Below are 16,630 nucleotides of genomic sequence, written 5' to 3' on the forward strand. Positions count from 1 at the left end.
TCTATCATCCTGACTGTCATTCTATCCACTGTGCATTGCCAAGTGAATTAAAGACACTTTAAGAAGCTCAACGAACGCCTTTTGTATCCCATTATCCTCCCTTCCCACAGGCTTTGTGGGCAGCGTTACGCATCACCGAATCAGTAATGTCTTGAAAAGGCTGTTTGGAAAAGAAATATCCGCTCATCGGATTCACACATCCTGTGACCAACGAAAAGCACTGAAAGTAAAAAAGGCGTTGACTTCCAAAACTGGAATAAAAAGGCTCAAATTATCGGACAATTCCATGCAAGTACTTGGCTCAAGATGAAGAATTTCTCCTCAGTTTAATTTTCGTTCTCAGCTGTCGGGACTTGCGTGTCATTATCTGAAGCTCGTGTCAACAAAATGTCTGATGGGTTCTGAGGAAGTTGGATCGGGATTGATAAGATTTTTGTGTTTACACGCACATCCAAGCTAAAAAAAGGAGACAAGCGTAAGGAAAATATTCATGTGACGACTCTCAGTGTCGTGTTACACTGATGAAGAGCAGGTCTGCTTGAAACGTCACTTCTTTGGTGCGTCGAATGATTTGAATTTTGGATCCCTGCGGCGTGTGAGCTGTTGTTTTGTTTCATGTTTGAAGATTTGATTGATATCTGTGAGTCCTGATCAATTCTGGGCTGTAGCCTGAGAACAAGCCGGAGCAGCCATCTGTCTGTCATCTAAAATGGATGCAATGAGACGCTATTTGCTACAGGATTTGTTTTCGTTTAGGTTTTTCTTAGCCGTATAAATAAATCCGTTCAGCCTGCCAGCGTGGCGCTGATGTTATTTCAGCAGGGTATTTTCCCGCTAATGGAGGTGCTGCTTGATTAGGAGGCAAATACACGGCATTCCTGGAATTTAACCCCATGTTATGAAAACGCACAGCGCAGGTGTTTCCACCCTTAACGGAAAACGATCATTTTACAGACATTACGACGAGCACTGTTGTCATCTGTCTTTGTGAGACGGGCCACGTTTTAGACAGTTTCTTCCTCTTCCTGCACTGACTCTGTCGTTTTGCATGTTTTCCAGCAGCGTAGTTTGAGTTTGAAGTCATTGTTCTGCGATGTGCAGCTGTCAGAGCAACACGCCAGCACTGATAAAAGGGACGGATCAGTTCAGATATATACTAAAAAAAAAAACTCCTCTACTACAGAGGCCAACATGTTGCACAGGCATGTTTCTAAAGTAGCCTAGAGGGGACAAACCAAACACTAGAGGGTCTGGAGAGGACGGGAGATAAGGGACGATCTGTTGCTTAGTGGTCGAAACTATCACATCTGCTCATAAATGGAGCTTAAGTTTATAAATGCAGATGGAAACTGCTCTGATCACTGATTTCTTTCCTGTCTCTTCATTCTCCACATGTTTTTTTTCCCCAACTTTCGTGATCACTGTGCATAAGATTCTCATTACGTGACTGGATCGAATCCTTCAAGGTCTGTTGGGACGGGCGTAGAGTGGAAGAGAAACCAGTTAAAAGTGTGAGAAATCGTAACAGCTGCTTGGTCAGAGCTGGTTTAACCTGCTGGGAGACGCATGTGAGCGACCACATCAAGACAGACAGACAGACGCAGGTAAGCAGACAATCAGACTCTACAGTAACTCTTTGAAATCTCCTCTTATTGTCTGAATCGTCACTGTCGAGATAAATGCGACGCAGCGTCTTCTGCCCCGACTGTTAAAAGAAGCTTCCTCCTCTGGGATAAAAAGGTTAAATTCCTGTGTGCACGGGCACCAACAGGTAAAATGACAGGGGTTAACCTGGCTGAGGCATCGCAGCCCTCTCCCGGGTCAAGCACACACCGGGCACCGCTCCACAGAGGAACACACAGAGAGGGTCTTGTTCTGCGGCCCATGTGCGGGTCAGCGCCGGCAGGTAGGAGTGAAATGATCTGCCTCCCCAGAGCCGCAGCACAGAGGACGCACTGTTTCCACACAGCTAAGGCATCCGCTGGAATGCAATATGGGGCGGCAGGTAACTCTCAGTTCACCGCATACCTTTATCGAAAATCTTCAAATCCAAGGAAAGCCCCCGCCTGCCGTCTGACACTTTGGTGGGAATTCGGATAGAGAGCGGGACCTGACAGGCATCAAACTGAACCCGGGATTAGTTCCTTAAGGAGGGAGAGTCGGCGGGGCTCCTGATGTCGGTCCGCTCGTTACTTGAAACCCACCGAGGGGCTGGCACACAGATACCTGACCTAGATATTCACATTTGATATGGTTTTAAATGGTTGTTATGGTCACCATCATGTTCATGTGTAGCAGTAAAGATAACTTCTAGCGTTCAGCTTTTATATCCAGCGTAAAAATAACACAGCACAGCCTCACATATCTGCTCATATCTGTGGACTCTTAGCCTTGTTTAGATGAAACTAAAAGAAGGCTACATACTGAGGAACTTTATCTCAAGACCAATAAAATGTACATAAAATGCCTCACACTGCTGCGACAGACACACAGGGTCAATAAACCGTCAGCTTATCAGCTCATATGTCGAACACGTCGGCAACACTTTGCTGCTTCATGCACAGCAGCAGACGCTGGAACATGAGCACTGCACTGGAGTCCAGTCCACTCCTAATTTCTCTCCGCTCTTCCTCTGCCAAGTATCTGAGCTCCTTGGGTGTGTTCTCATTTATTTTAAAACAGAGCGTTTAAAGTCTGCGAAAAGACAGATGTGGCTGGAAATAGACGGGGATTTTCTCTAAATCAGGCGGTGCGAATCGAGATAAAGACACCTGCGCAAGTTAACATCAAATAAGTCAATTTCATGAATGCACAGAGACAAAGAAAAGAAAAGAAAAGAAAAGGCAGATCTGTTGTGACATTGTGCTCACTCTGAATATGAATCTTGCCGCAGTAGTCGGTGTCACACAGCGATTACATTACCACCCCGACTGTCTCTTTGTCAATCCTCAGTCGGACGAGGGACGCTACAACTACAAACTGAAAGTGTGTTCGCTCCTTACAGCGGTAGTACAGATACCTTTCACTGATCACGTGATGAGAGGTGACTAGTAAGACGAGGATAAGTCGAGGATTTAAACGCAACGCTAACGGCGGAATCTCAACGTTTATGAGGGAAAGGAGTTACCTCACTGAGAAGTTGGAGGTGTGCAGCCTGTCAAATAAAAAGATTTTTAGCAAAATACTTCAGGACAATTTGCAGCCAATTTAAAGACGACAAAGCAGAGACAAAGCCTGTGTCTCTGACGTGTTTTGCAAACAATTCCAGTCCCACAGAATATTTTTGTTCTTCATTTGCTGCCATTCTTGTGTCTGTGCAGTCGGGTTACGTTCTGTTCTTCTGTAAACCCCACGTGCTGCCGTTATATACAACAATCCCCAGATTTCAAAACACACAGCGCACATTCTTCTCGAAGCCTATTCAAGACCCCCTCATCTGGTTCAAAGACTCGGCTGTGTACTTTGGTTTTACATGAGGGTTTTTTTTTTTACTTTCTGGGAGATTTTTATCGCTCATCAAGGTTCTGCACGGTGGGCCTCCCTGAGCGCCGCTGACAGGAGCATCCAAACTCTCTTCTTCGTCTGGGAGACAAACCGCAAGCATCACACACACACAAGCAATTACCACAGGAAGCATATTGTCTACACCTGAGCGCACCTCCGACCCAAATGTAAGCGTGAAGGAAAAAAAAGGGTAAAGGTATGCAGAAGAATGGTACACTGACAAGCATCTGGTTAGGTAAAAAAAAAAACTCCAGAGATGATATCCAGCACAGAGCAGCGATGATCAGCTCTACATTTTCCAAACTTCTTCTAAAAATGTTCCTTATTGTTTATCCACAGCCTGACTGACACTTGGCTACTTTACTTACGTGACTATTTTCGACACTTTAGCACCACTTCATTACTCTGACCACAGCTCTGCTGGCAGAGCCGGGGCATTCATTTCCCACCGCTCTCGGAGCGCCCACAGCCCTCCACGCCTCCCTGCCAGCTGTTTGTCTGTGCCACCAGGGAAAGTCATACGAGAGGTCTAGAAGTGTCTCCTCGGTGTTACTTCCCAGCAGCACAGGGACTCTGCCGCTCATTATATTACTATACGTCTGTGCTGTGGTGGGCAATAATATGTTTATTAAATCAGCAATAAAAGGATTTTCCACCCACATAATTATTATCCGAGGCATCACCGAGACCAGTGATTCCCAACCAAGGGTACTCGAACCCCAGGGGGTCCAGCTGCAACTCTGGCAGATTATGGAAATATAAATTATGGTCATATTAAAAAAAATATATCCACACATTCGTATTTAGGAAAGAACATTACCAGCAAAATAGGATATTCTAATTAAAGCATATCTGTTATCACGCTGGCAAATAAACTACAAGCTACAGAAGTCCAGCTGCACAGAACCGTCACCGACCGTTATCAACTCAGTACTGACAACCAAAATGGATAAAAGAGTTGAAACGCTTTCTTCTATGACCCGAAAGTGGTTGAAGTATAAAGTTAATCATGGCACAATCTTCTCAAAACAGTTAGAGAATAAACCTTAACACGGACGGGTCGAGGATAACAATGTCACCACTTTAAAACGAATAACAACCGGAACTCAAATTATGGTGTCGATGCTTTTATCGATATAAGTGACTAAAAGCGTGCACAGAGTGATTTTGGGGAAAGATAGTCGATGATTAGGTCTCGTTTCCAGGATGCTGTGGGTCAGACCGGCAGCAAACTCAAGGTGTGAGTACTGGATGACCTCAACGATCAATTCTTAAAAATTCGGTGTTTCCCACACATATATCTAACTTGGTCGGTCAGCATTTTGTAGTTTTATTTTCTAATCGCAGCGCGTATTGACTCAGCTGTCTCACATTTTATATGTGTTTTTCGAGTTTTCACGGCATTCACGCTGAACGTTGAGACTGCAGCACTTGATGAACACTAAGAATTCGGCCACTTGTTGTTTGTGACCATGGTGAATTCTGCCCACGTTGATATCATGTGCATAAACTCTACTGTGTTGTTCAAACTATCTGGTGAGAATTCCTGTATTTGTTCATATTGCAGTGTCATTTTTCTCTAATTTCGTGCAGCCCTTTGTGGTTTTAATGAGTCATGAAATCAGAGCCTTTTTTTGTGTTGATCTCACACAACATTCAACCTAATACTCCACACCATATCAGCTCTGTAAAAACAAGGCTTGTACCCGTCGTTATCTACTAAATATAATGGTTAAGAGCCACAAATTGGCATCTTGGGAATCTGTAAATATTCAAGTGTGGATTTATCTGTGTTGATAAGAGGGAGGTTGTTCGTGAGCTCTGAAAACTCTTTCAAACGTGTGTGTAACAGTGTGAGATTGACTCGGATGGAAGTGAAATGAAGTGAAGTGAAGCTCGGGGTCAGACGGAGGAGGTCACAGGTCACTGACCACATTCCACAGGGCAGAAAATCAGAGCCTCGGGCTGCAAAACACTCCTAACGTCACGACTTAAAACACATTTAACTCACTATAAAGAAACCACCTGCAAGACGAAGAGGATTGTCAATTATTTCCATGACATCAGTAGAGGCAGGATCCCTCTGATCCCCTGTGCCTTTTGTCATGGAGTGCAAGCATGACTGAACTTGGACTTCTTTATGTTGCCTCTGGCGCTCAGTGCGGTGAATGGTTTACCTCATTCACCCACTGAAGCGGCGTCTGAATGCAGAATGTCAAAGCAGGTATTAGTCACACAAAATACCTGGATTGGATTTGATGGCTGTGAACAGGCTGCTGCTTCTCTCACTGTGCACTGACTCAGACACGCTTATTACTGCAGGTTAGAGGGACTTCACGTTCAGTTTGCATGTGGGAAGCAAAGGTCGAGATTTCTTATCTCGATCTTAATCATTTGGGTCATAAATCATATGTATAAATGAACATAAACATGGACACCCCCCACTCCCTACTTCTTCTCCTTACCTTCTTCTTCTTCTTCTCTTCTTCTTCCTCATGTTGGTAAACAGGCATTTGCAGAAAGTCCTCTTCACAGCAGATGAAGCTCACTGTGCATCCCATCCGAGCAGAGCCAGAGCAGAGCGCACACGTCCAAACCCATCCAAAACTCCTCCGCTCGGTCCTCCTCTGCTCTCCTCCTCTCCTCTCCTCTCCTCTCCTCTTGTGGGGGGGGGAGCTGTTAGGGCTTTATTCCGCTCGAACGGGCGACAAATGTGCGCAGTCGGGCTGACATCACTGCGGTGTCACTGGAGGAGGACTAAAAGAAAGTTCTGGATCAGTTCTCCCGCACTTGTCTTCATGCACCGTGCGTGACGTCCCTCTGCAGACTGACTGTGGAGGACACACAGGTAGTCTGTCTCTCTCTGACACACACACACACACACACACACACGCACTCACACCTATATACCATATGCTTCTGTGATTGGTTGCTCAAGCTGTCACTCAACACTTAAGGGGGCTGATTCTTTAAAATGCACTCACATGTGCAGCAAGAACAGAATCTGCACATGTGCTCGATTTTATTTATTCAGGTTGGTTTGGTTTTTTTTATGTCCCAGGCAGTTTGATGGGAAATAATTATTATATCTCGCTGTTGAGTCCATTTGGTCTTAAAGTCCTGGTGTGGTCTGTGGTACATAAACGACCTCCAGTCCCAGCTGGTCCACCAAACCACAGCAGCTCAGTCCTCCCGGGCTGCTCTGAGAGACACTGGTGGAGAATCTGTCCTCTGTTCTATGTGTGGAGCTCTGCTGCTCTCTGCTGGATGATTTGTAAATTAACAGTCAGAACAAGTGCTGCACATTTTTACTGCAGGGATACTTTTTATGTTTAGTGTCCCTGTTTGTGCTCTATTGCAGAAAAAAAAACAAAAACTCACTTATACCCGTTCACCAGGATAAGAAAACAACAAACATCTGCTAACATCTCGCTTTTGTCTTCGCTGTCATTGTGCATCCTCTGCATTCAGTCCTGCATCGGATGACTCTGCAGTCACAAGTGTTTATCAGCTCCAGCTCTGACTGGCTGTGATGAAAACAACAGCCCACATTACACATGGATCAGCCTAAGTCTGGGCCAGATCCAGCCTAACAGAATAGAAACTGACTATTCTGATCCAGTTCTGGTTTATTGATGATGATGATTCAGATCTAATTTTTTTTTTTTTTTTTTTTTTGTGGTTAAAAATTAAAGATGTCGGTTAAATCTTCAAAAGCTACAGTAAGTTTTAAGTTCTGCACAATCTCTGGAGTTTTTACCAGGAACGATAACTTGTATCTTTGGATGGTAAAGGAGACATATAATGCTAATTTTTCAGGTTCATAGTTTTATATTGGGTTACTATTAAATTAGCTTTATATGCTTTAGTGTTCAAAAAACACATCAGTTGTCTCATCCTGCAGCACTTCATTCACCCTCTGGCTGAAACACTCTGTTGCAGCTCCTGTCTCTTTAAGGCCCGCCCTCCCGATCATCAGTCTGCTCTGATTGGTCAGCTCACACACGCCTGATCCAGTACCATTAATAACAACAGAGCAGCTGTGCTAAATCATTTCTTACATGTCAAACTAGCTGCTGATTAGAAATTATTAAAATGTGTGACATGGTGACGTAGTGTGATGTCACAAAGTCACAGAATTAAAGGCGGGGCTAATGACGAGGCGTTTCAGGAGCAGTGTTTTCTGTGGGAGAAAGGAGCTTCTGTTGGTGCAAACGCTGGCTTTTTTTTCATTTTTGATATATATATTACATGTGCAAGAATATAAAAGGGAAAGAAAAAAAAGCATAATAGCTATCTGGTAAATATTTCCTCAATGGAAGCGTACCATTTCCTGGTTCATCCCTGAGAGTTGTGCAGGAAGGGTTAACCCTCTCGGAGACGTGGCCCCTCCCTGCTCGGCTGCTCTCCCTGAATATAACAGAAGCCCTGTGCATTCACCAGCCGGTCCTCGTCATGGCTGCACGGTCGTCTGGGAATGTGATGTGGAGAAGCAGCTGCCTCCTGTCGGGCCGCGTCGCTGCAGTCTGCTCCAGGGGGGCGGGAAGCGTCTCCTCAGCCTCCGAGCCTCTCTCTTCCCTCCAGGACAAGCCTCGGACACTGGAGGACCTCCCACGAGTCACATTATGGGAGCTCTTATACAGGATGACGTTTCAGGGTTTCCACAACCGTATGCATGAGCTACAGGTATGAGAGAGAGAGAGAGAGATGCACGGCTGGTCAAATCCTAATCTAAAAATGTTGCATGCCTTCCGTGTGAAATCCCTCATAAATAAACTTTGTTGTGGTTGCTGGGCTGACCTGTTACAGGAGGGATAAGGGTGTCCGAGTGGTGTTGCATAATAGAAAACATGAGCCTGGTTGCAGAAACAATAGCTGCTTACAAAAGCACAGAGGCTTGTTTTTCTCCCTGCAGGATCACTTTCTGAGAGGTGACCAGTGTCCACCATCACTGACTCACTTGATAAATATGCAATGTGTTTTCTTAAAGTTAAACATCACAATATATTTGTTTAATGGGACAAATATTCAAACTCAGTTGATTTCAACATGTATTAACATTATGCAGCAGGAATGAACAATGACTTGTAGAACTGGTTTCTCTGTTGACTCTACATTGGATTTGTTTTTTTCCCCCCTCCATTGTCAGATCTATGAGAAGAAGCTCTACGGGCCCATATACAGAGGCGCAACAAACCACATCTGTGTGAACACACCACAGCTACTGGAGGAAGTCCTGAGGAACGATAACAAACTCCCCAGCCGAGGAGACATGGCCGTGTGGAAGGAGTACCGCGACATGAGAGGGTTCGGCTACGGGCTTTTCACAGAGTAAGACTGCCGAGTCTCTCCCAACGACCGATGTCCTTCCTCCATCTTTAATCTCATTGAGCAACGTCATCTGTTGCAGTATTTCACCTGTTTTAAATCAGTCATTTGCAAATTTTCAGCAACAAATGTATAGGTAACTGCTAGTGCATACATTTTTATAGCAAGAGTGACAGGAAACTAGCGCTGTCTGCCAAAAGTGTGAGTCTGTTTGTATTTATAATTACGTGCCTGTGACCAGCGCAAAATGTCCTATTAGTGTGATGTTTAAATTGTGTACATTGACTGATAATTGTTGGATCTTAATCAAGATTAAGAGAAGTCTTTCAGAAGGTTTTCCAGCTCCTCTCAAGTGATGATACACACCCATTATAAAATCTGAAACGGAGAGAAAGAAATCCCGAAACATAACCTGAGATTATTCGTAAATGTTCAACTATTTAAAGGAACATTTAGGCAGGTGAAGTCCAAACTCTGGTGACTCATTTAAACTTTGATTTCCCTTTTTCTGTTACGGTTTGGTGGGACAACAAGGCCCCCAAGAAGAGTTTGATCTGTTTTCTTACAGGAATTTGTCGATATTTCCACAAAAGTGTTTCGGCGAATCGCAACCAAAAAGTAGAACGCACTCTTCTTGAACAAGGACAATAAGTACAACAGTAAATAACCTAAATTGCCATTTGTTTTTCTGCTTATGCAGCTGCTGGAAATAGCAAATCAATCAAGTTTGAGTTTGAAGCAGGCAGACTTTGCTTTCCCAGAAGTACATATCTCCGGGGCCCCTCTCTACCTTCCAGGAAGTTACATAATCAAAACAGAGAAACAGTTAACAATGTATTTTAAGTCGCTTTAATTATTCTACAAGTGAAATAACACTATTACCATCTTTATTGATGTGTTATAACTTAGATTTACATTGTAACAGAGTAAGACTGCATGTATAATGTGTGTAACAATGCTTCCATTCCCATTTCTCTGCCCTATTCCCACGTCTTGTAATACCCTTCCCCCGAGGCTAAGTCACATCATGTGAGGGGGGCAGATTGGTTGTGACCTGCTAACGGCTCTCAGACTGTAAAGTTAATGTTTAGTTCCTGTGTAGACTTGAGGCTGAGTAAACAAACACACTAACACTTTAGATTAAAATTGAAAAATAAATCTCCTTAAATACGTTGGACCTTGCACATGTGAAAACGTAGAATAAAGCCTTTTGTGGCTACACAGGAAATTGCATGTAGTCTGATCATTTGCATTGTGGGTAATGTAGTCTTCAAGTTTTGAAAAGGAAGAAGGTGTGCTGTAAAATCTCTGGTTCTGCTGTGTTGATTTTGATATTTTGTGTTATAGTGCCTACATTAACCACAATGCAATCACTGGAGTGAATTTATCAGACTACATGCAGCTTCCTCTGTAGCCACGCATGCAGTAGTACTCCCTGACCTGTAAACATGCCTTAATGTGTAAAATTCATGAGTTGCCTGCGTTTTGCATAAAGACTTGAAACAGTAAATCTTGGTTTGTGTCCAAAGGTGACAAAATTTTACACACTCGCACCTGTTTTATAAGGCAGTATTGTCAGAAACGCATCACGCACAGTTGCTCAACTCTCTAAGCCGGGAGTACTGCTGAATGTGTTTCAGATCTTAAAAGGTGTTTCTGGTGTCTACGTTTTTATTGTTATGAAGAGTCTGGCATTTATATCTCAAACACATGGAAACCCAAAAGCATGAAAACACATTTATCAGCCTTTTTTTTGTCACTGTGGCTTCATTTCTGTTCCCAGAGACGGGGAGAAGTGGTACAACTTCAGGGCGGTGCTGAACAAGCGCATGCTCCATCCGAGGGACTCTGCACAGTATTGTGACACCCTCAATGACGTTGTGACAGACTTCCTCAAGAGGGTGTGCTACCTGCGGCAGGGCAGCCCCACAGGGGATCTGGTGCCCGACGTTGCCAATGAGTTCTATCGTTTCTCTCTGGAGGGTACGTGGAAAACTTAAATCTGCACAGACATTGTATTTCTCTGAACCTAAATCTTAACCTTCGCCACTCAGCTATTGCCTCCATTCTGCTCGAGACGAGGCTCGGGTGCCTGGAGAAGGAGATCCCCAAAGGCACGCAAGAGTTCATCAACTCAATATCCAAGATGTTCTCGTACAACTTCATTGTGACGTTGATGCCCAAGTGGAGTCGCAGTCTGCTGCCCTACTGGGGACACTACATCGCAGGCTGGGACGGCATCTTCAACTTTGGTGAGTGACTAACTTTTAAAATGAAGAAGAAATACATTTTTATTTTTTATCTTTACTATCTTTTCTATTTCTGCACTTCTTTAAGCTACAAACTTGATTGACAAGAAGATGGAGGTCCTTCAGCAGCGTTTGGATGACAACCAGGATGTGGAGGGTCAATACCTGGCTTACCTCCTCTCAAACACTCAGATGAGCATGAAAGATGTGTACGGCAACGTCTCTGAGCTCCTGTTAGCAGGAGTGGACACGGTAAAAAAAAAAGTCTGGCCTTTACGTTGATATCTGTATGCATCTCTCTCTCTTTCTCTCTCTCTGTGTTGACTTAATGACTTTTTTCTGTTGTCAAGACCTCCAACACCCTTACATGGACTTTGCACCTGCTGTCCATATACCCTCAAGCTCAGGACAGACTTTACGAAGAAGTGTCCACGCTGGTGCCAGCGGACCGGATACCCTCTGCAGAGGAGGTCACTCAGATGCAGTACTTAAGGGCTGTTATCAAGGAATCACTGAGGTGAGATGGTCAGTGATGCAAAAACATGTGATCTAGATTTAAGGATACAACCTTTTTTTCTGATTTTATAAAAATTTCAGGCATTGTTCCTTTATATATTTGTACTTCTTCATCATTGCTCATCATCATCAGCCTGAACCGAATCAGACGAGACCTTGTTTTGCAGGATGTACCCTGTGGTTCCCATCAACGCCAGGGTCGTGACGGACAAGGATATAACGATTGGTGGATATCGGTTTCCAAAGAACGTGGGTCTGCAAAGAAAAATATCTGATGTTTATAAGTTTAAACATCTAGGTATTTTAGTTATCTAACTTGAAACTAGAGTTTTATATTAGACCAGAGTTTCAGTGTTTTATTTCTTCACTGCTGTTTCTCCAGACCGCTTTCACGTTTTCTCACTATGCCATCAGTCATGATGAGGACGTATTCCCAGAGTCGTTCACGTTTAAGCCAGAGAGGTGGCTCCGTGACGGCCACATCAGGCCGAACGCCTTCGGGGCCATCCCGTTTGGCTTCGGAGTGCGAGGCTGCGTCGGTCGCCGGATTGCCGAGCTTGAGATGTATCTGGCTCTGTTTCGGGTGAGCTGAAATATCCCTAAAAACATCTACGGAACACACCTGATGATGTCAAGCTTGATGCTATCAAACAAAAGTGAAATACAACTTTAAAACCTTTAACTTCAGTGTTTTGTTTTGGGTTTTTTTTCTTCCAGCTTATCCGGCAGTTTGAAATCAAACCAGACCCGACGGTGGGGGAGCTGAAATGCATCAACCGCACAGTTCTGGTACCAGACAAACAACTGAACCTTCACTTTGTGGACAGAGGAGGAGAAAACACTGCTTGATTTGTTTTTCCCGATTGGTTTGAAAGTAAATGTTGTATGTGAAGAAAAAAAAAAAAAAAAAAAAGCTGTTTATTCATCCACCGATCAGCCAAAATATTTCAACATCCACATGAATGTCATGAAGCAAAAGCATCAAAGCGTCACACTGCCTCCACCTACTTGCCTTCTTCCTGTAGTGCATCCTGGCGCCATCTCTTCCTCGGGTAGGAGACGTTCAGGTACCCACATGATGTAACAGAAAACTTAACGTCCAGTTCTGATGCTCACGTGTCCATCGTAGCCACTTTTTCAGCAATTCATGCTACAGCAGCTCTTCTGTGGGGTCGGACAACGCAGGCTAGCCTTTGCTTGCCACGACCATCAATAAGCCTCGGGCGCCCAGCCCCCCCTTGTCAGCTGTTGTCCTTCCTCAGGCCACTTTTTTGAGAAGTTTCAGAGATGTTCTGACCCAGGCCCGTGTCAGACTCACTCAGATCCTTCCATTTTTCCTGCTTCCAACACAACAACTAGGAGGACAAAGTGCTCACTTGCTGCCTGATATACCCTGCACACTAACAGGTGCCAGTGTAACAAGATAATCAATGTTATTCACTTCACCTGTCAGTGGTAAAAATTAAATGGCTGATCTGTGTATTTGTTAAGAATGTCTGATATGAATGAGTACATTAGCATTTTATCAATACTCTTATCGGTTCCTTTTCAAGAATTCAGGAACAGGCCTGAATGTTTTAAATATGTTGTTACTGGTGCAGCAACAGTCATTATAGGAAGAAAATCACTATATACTCAATAAAATATCACTGGAAGCAAACCTAAAATAAAATTAACAGCAGCAGCAAGTTTGAAATGTCTGTTAACACAAACTGACTGCATGAATTTACCTTTCTGTCTGATGTACGAGAGTGACTACATGAAACTGTTTATCAATCATAGTTTGCAAGAAGATTTACTTAATGAAATAATAAATGTAAAAGATGTGAATTCATGGACTTTTGAATGAAATGTTCTTTTTTTAGTTCAACAAGGAGGGTGAGGAGTCATGATCCGAGCTACACAGTCCTGATCTGCTTGTTCCTGGTTTACTTTATTTAAAGGTGCAGTGTGAAGGATTTAGTGGCATGTAGTGATGAGTCTGCAGATCGCAACCAGCCTCCCCTCTTCACTTGCTGTTCAAAACATGAAAACATCCTGGACTCTGGTAGAATATAAGGCTCATAATATAAGAATATAAGACTCATAACAAAAACACGAAGAATTTTCATTTCAGGTGATTTTTAACCGATGAAAACAGTTATAAATATTAAATCCTACACACTGGACCATTAGAATCAAAGCACTGCATTTTTCTGGTATAATAATCATCATTTACAGTATTTGGCAAGTATCTACTCTGGCTTCCGTCCTTTGCTCAAAGGCACTCCATGTTAGGCCAAGATGGGTGTTACATCAGAACTCTGTTTCATATACTGTATATAAAGTCTATGGACCGCATCTGTGAAACCTTTTCCAACTTCACCAGGAAACGTGAAAAAAAGATTTACTCCCGTTTCTCATGTTTCTCTTTATTCTGTCATCAGTCTCAAAGCTACCTGCAGTCCTGTCATCCTTTTATTCGGCCCACATTGTCTATCGATCCTGCAGGGTCCATTTTGTGCATTAAAAAGTGTCCTTGCACCTGTGCAGCGCTGATCTCCGTGTGGGCGGCCAACGCTCGCTCCGCAAACCGCTCTCCTTCAGATGCGGGCTCGTCCGGGTAGAACCGCCGGAACATCTGCACGAGCTGCCAGTGAGTGCAGTGACCGATGTAGTGCTTCTGGTCAACACGGCCGGGTCGGATCAGTGCTGGGTCCAACCTGTGAGCACACGTTACAAACAAGAGCAGAGAGCAGATGCATGAACAAACAGTCCCTTACTTACACATCCAGCAGACACAGAGCAACATTAGCATTCACTAAGTCGTATACCAGGTCTCCTTCCTTTAGTCTAGAACCCAAACACTCCACAAACGTGTTTAAAATTTGTCTTACCGGTCAATAAAGTTGGTGGTCATAAAAACTATTCTGGCCTCAGATGAAGCAACTCCATCCAAAGAATTAAGGAGGCCACTAAAAGTCAGTCTTCCCATTCCCTGATAGGCCAGAGGGTCTGAGAGGAAGAGACAAAAGGGATTTAAAGTCACTCACAAAACATAATTAAACACAAACACATTGTCATAAATGAAAATATCTCATGGGTTAATGTGAACGCTGTTACTTACTCTCTGTGGTAAGCAGCTCTCGGCTGACGAACGCTGCATCGACATCCTCCAACAGGATGATGCTCTGCTGCGGCGCCACGCTCAGCAGGTGGTTCAGGCGGTCATCTGACAGGGACCGGTCGCTCAGACTCATCAGACAGATGCTGTAGCCCAGCTCGCCTGCCAGCGCCGTGCTGGAATGTAATGAGTCACAAAGATGAAATTGCATTTAAGTGTTTGACATTCAGTGCGCCTCTCACGCAGATACTTTCTGAACAGCAAGGGCATGAAGTCCAAAGCACACTCACATAAAGCTGCTTTTCCCACATCCTGGAGGACCATACAGCAGATATCCTCTTCTGTAGGGGATGCCTGCAAAAAAACATTAACATAATCAAACAGGTGACCCTCGCAGAAAACAATGAAATAAAAAAAATGATAATTATAAAAAACAGTTAATATAAAAATAAAAGCCTCAAAGACAGCTAACACCAGGATGTTCTACCTCTGTCTGTGTACCACTTTGGGTTTCCGATGAAGTCCTTCACGTCGTCTACGATCCTTTCAGTCACGCCCACGTCCAGCACCACAGAGCTGAGGGGCCTGCGTCGCCGCGGGAACCCGAAGGGCCTCCACTCGGCACCCATGGCTGTGTACATCACTGTACGTCCCTCTTCCTGCTTTAAGGCCAGTTCTCTTGCTGCAGAACATGATTGACAACTGTAGTAAATAACCTCTGAATGGAAAAGAGATTAGTACGTGTCGGGTATGAACTGTAGACCTGTGTAGAACTTTACCCTCTTGCAAGATATTAAAGAAAATTTGTCTGTCTCTGCCTAAAGCAGTGAAGGTTACAGACTCCCACGGGGTTCCAGTGTGCAGATCCACCATCTGCTTCTCTCTGGTCCTCTCCACCCTGATCCACTTCCTCCCATACCTGCAGAGACAGTGTCAGAAGTTGAACTGTTGACAGTATTTGTAAAGCAGACTCTTTTTTTTTTGGCATATTTCTCGAACATAAAAAGACGCCGTAAGTTTGTTAGGGGGTATTGGAAGCATGCCGAACTATATTAAAAGATACTCTTCTGACCAGATGATGTGGTTCCCAGGGCTCGGATGGAAGTCAAACTGCGTGTGAACCCGTCCACTCTCGTGTGCCAGGTAGGACGTCTCCACGCTCAGGTGCTGAGTGTGCTTGGCGTGTTTGGTGATCCAGCTCAGCAGCCAGTGGTAGCTCTTGTCCCTGCTGGGGACCTCCAGGGTAATCATGTAGTTCCTGCGGAAGAAGATCATTCCCACCTGGGCCCCTTTCTTGGCCATTGCCAGTGCTGTCCCAATCCCAACTAGTCCAAACCCGGCCCCGAAGTACGGGTTGTCCTTCAGGCCGTCCAGAAAGTCTGACAGAGGCATGTTGCTGATGTATGTACACTCCTTCAATGGAAATCAGACTAAAGGAGAACAGACCTACATACAAAGTGCAAGCTCATTTAATCTGAAAGTCCAGAGTGTTTGGAAGCCACTCGGTATAAAAATAAAAAAAAAAAAAACCTACAGCTAAATTGAGAGTTTTGCAGCAAGTGTTAGTTTCTAATGATACATCCAGCCATGTTAGCTAAATAATTAGCTATTAGCCCGCCGACTCGCCTTTTTTGTCTTCATCTCATAACGCTGTCTTGGACGATATCGTCATTTCCAGTGAAAATAACCATAAACTGCTTTTCTAACTAGCTCTGCTCTGCCAGCTACAGCAAAATCCTCATGTGTGCAATGTATGGATGACAGCGACCTCTACTACACTTCCTGTGTTTGACAAATATCACTCCGACTGGTCGCCTGCGCACAAACATTCGTTCCGCTTCCCCGCTACTGTTACCCTAACACAATTGTTATCGCAAGCTAACCCCTGCAACTAACTAAAGACATATATTTTCTGTGGAGAATATTGTTT

General features: G+C 44.1%; 3 protein-coding genes across 10 annotated transcripts in view; 1 reads left to right on the forward strand and 2 right to left on the reverse strand.

The window, feature by feature from the left end:
* tns1b (tensin 1b) overlaps window positions 1-6,339 on the reverse strand; it is a 162,035-nt gene extending 155,696 nt beyond the window's left edge. For 3 of the 7 annotated variants that reach the window (XM_037110280.1, XM_037110283.1, XM_037110277.1), the window contains exon 1: window positions 5,970-6,338. In XM_037110280.1, coding sequence (XP_036966175.1) covers window positions 5,970-6,065 — 96 coding nt within the window. In that variant the 5' untranslated portion in view covers window positions 6,066-6,338. Of the gene's footprint in view, window positions 1-5,969 lie in introns of all 7 variants that reach the window. The other 4 variants (XM_037110284.1, XM_037110279.1, XM_037110285.1 and 1 more) reach the window with 2 other exon arrangements.
* A 1,566-nt stretch (window positions 6,340-7,905) lies between these two features.
* LOC119026140 (sterol 26-hydroxylase, mitochondrial-like) lies at window positions 7,906-13,664 on the forward strand. Of its 2 annotated transcripts, none has more exons than XM_037110302.1 (9): window positions 7,906-8,190; window positions 8,654-8,835; window positions 10,616-10,815; window positions 10,887-11,084; window positions 11,170-11,333; window positions 11,432-11,598; window positions 11,765-11,895; window positions 12,012-12,180; window positions 12,315-13,664. In XM_037110302.1, the coding sequence occupies exons 1-9, from the start codon at window positions 7,960-7,962 to the stop codon at window positions 12,361-12,363; spliced, it is 1,491 nt and encodes a 496-aa protein (XP_036966197.1). In that variant the 5' UTR covers window positions 7,906-7,959; the 3' UTR covers window positions 12,364-13,664. The 2 variants fall into 2 exon arrangements, with proteins under 2 accessions (XP_036966197.1, XP_036966196.1); XM_037110301.1 differs by having other exon boundaries at window positions 7,911-8,190; window positions 11,765-11,846; window positions 11,980-12,180; window positions 12,315-13,429.
* LOC119026141 (mitochondrial chaperone BCS1) lies at window positions 13,510-16,461 on the reverse strand. Its single transcript, XM_037110304.1, has 7 exons — window positions 15,773-16,461; window positions 15,480-15,619; window positions 15,188-15,382; window positions 14,991-15,054; window positions 14,704-14,876; window positions 14,474-14,591; window positions 13,510-14,299 (listed from the first exon to the last, which is right to left on the reverse strand). The coding sequence occupies exons 1-7, from the start codon at window positions 16,090-16,092 to the stop codon at window positions 14,047-14,049; spliced, it is 1,263 nt and encodes a 420-aa protein (XP_036966199.1). The 5' UTR covers window positions 16,093-16,461; the 3' UTR covers window positions 13,510-14,046.
* Window positions 16,462-16,630: the final 169 nt, after the last annotated feature.

The sequence above is a fragment of the Acanthopagrus latus genome, chromosome 9 (assembly GCF_904848185.1).
Source record: "Acanthopagrus latus isolate v.2019 chromosome 9, fAcaLat1.1, whole genome shotgun sequence".
Classification (NCBI taxonomy): domain Eukaryota; kingdom Metazoa; phylum Chordata; class Actinopteri; order Spariformes; family Sparidae; genus Acanthopagrus; species Acanthopagrus latus.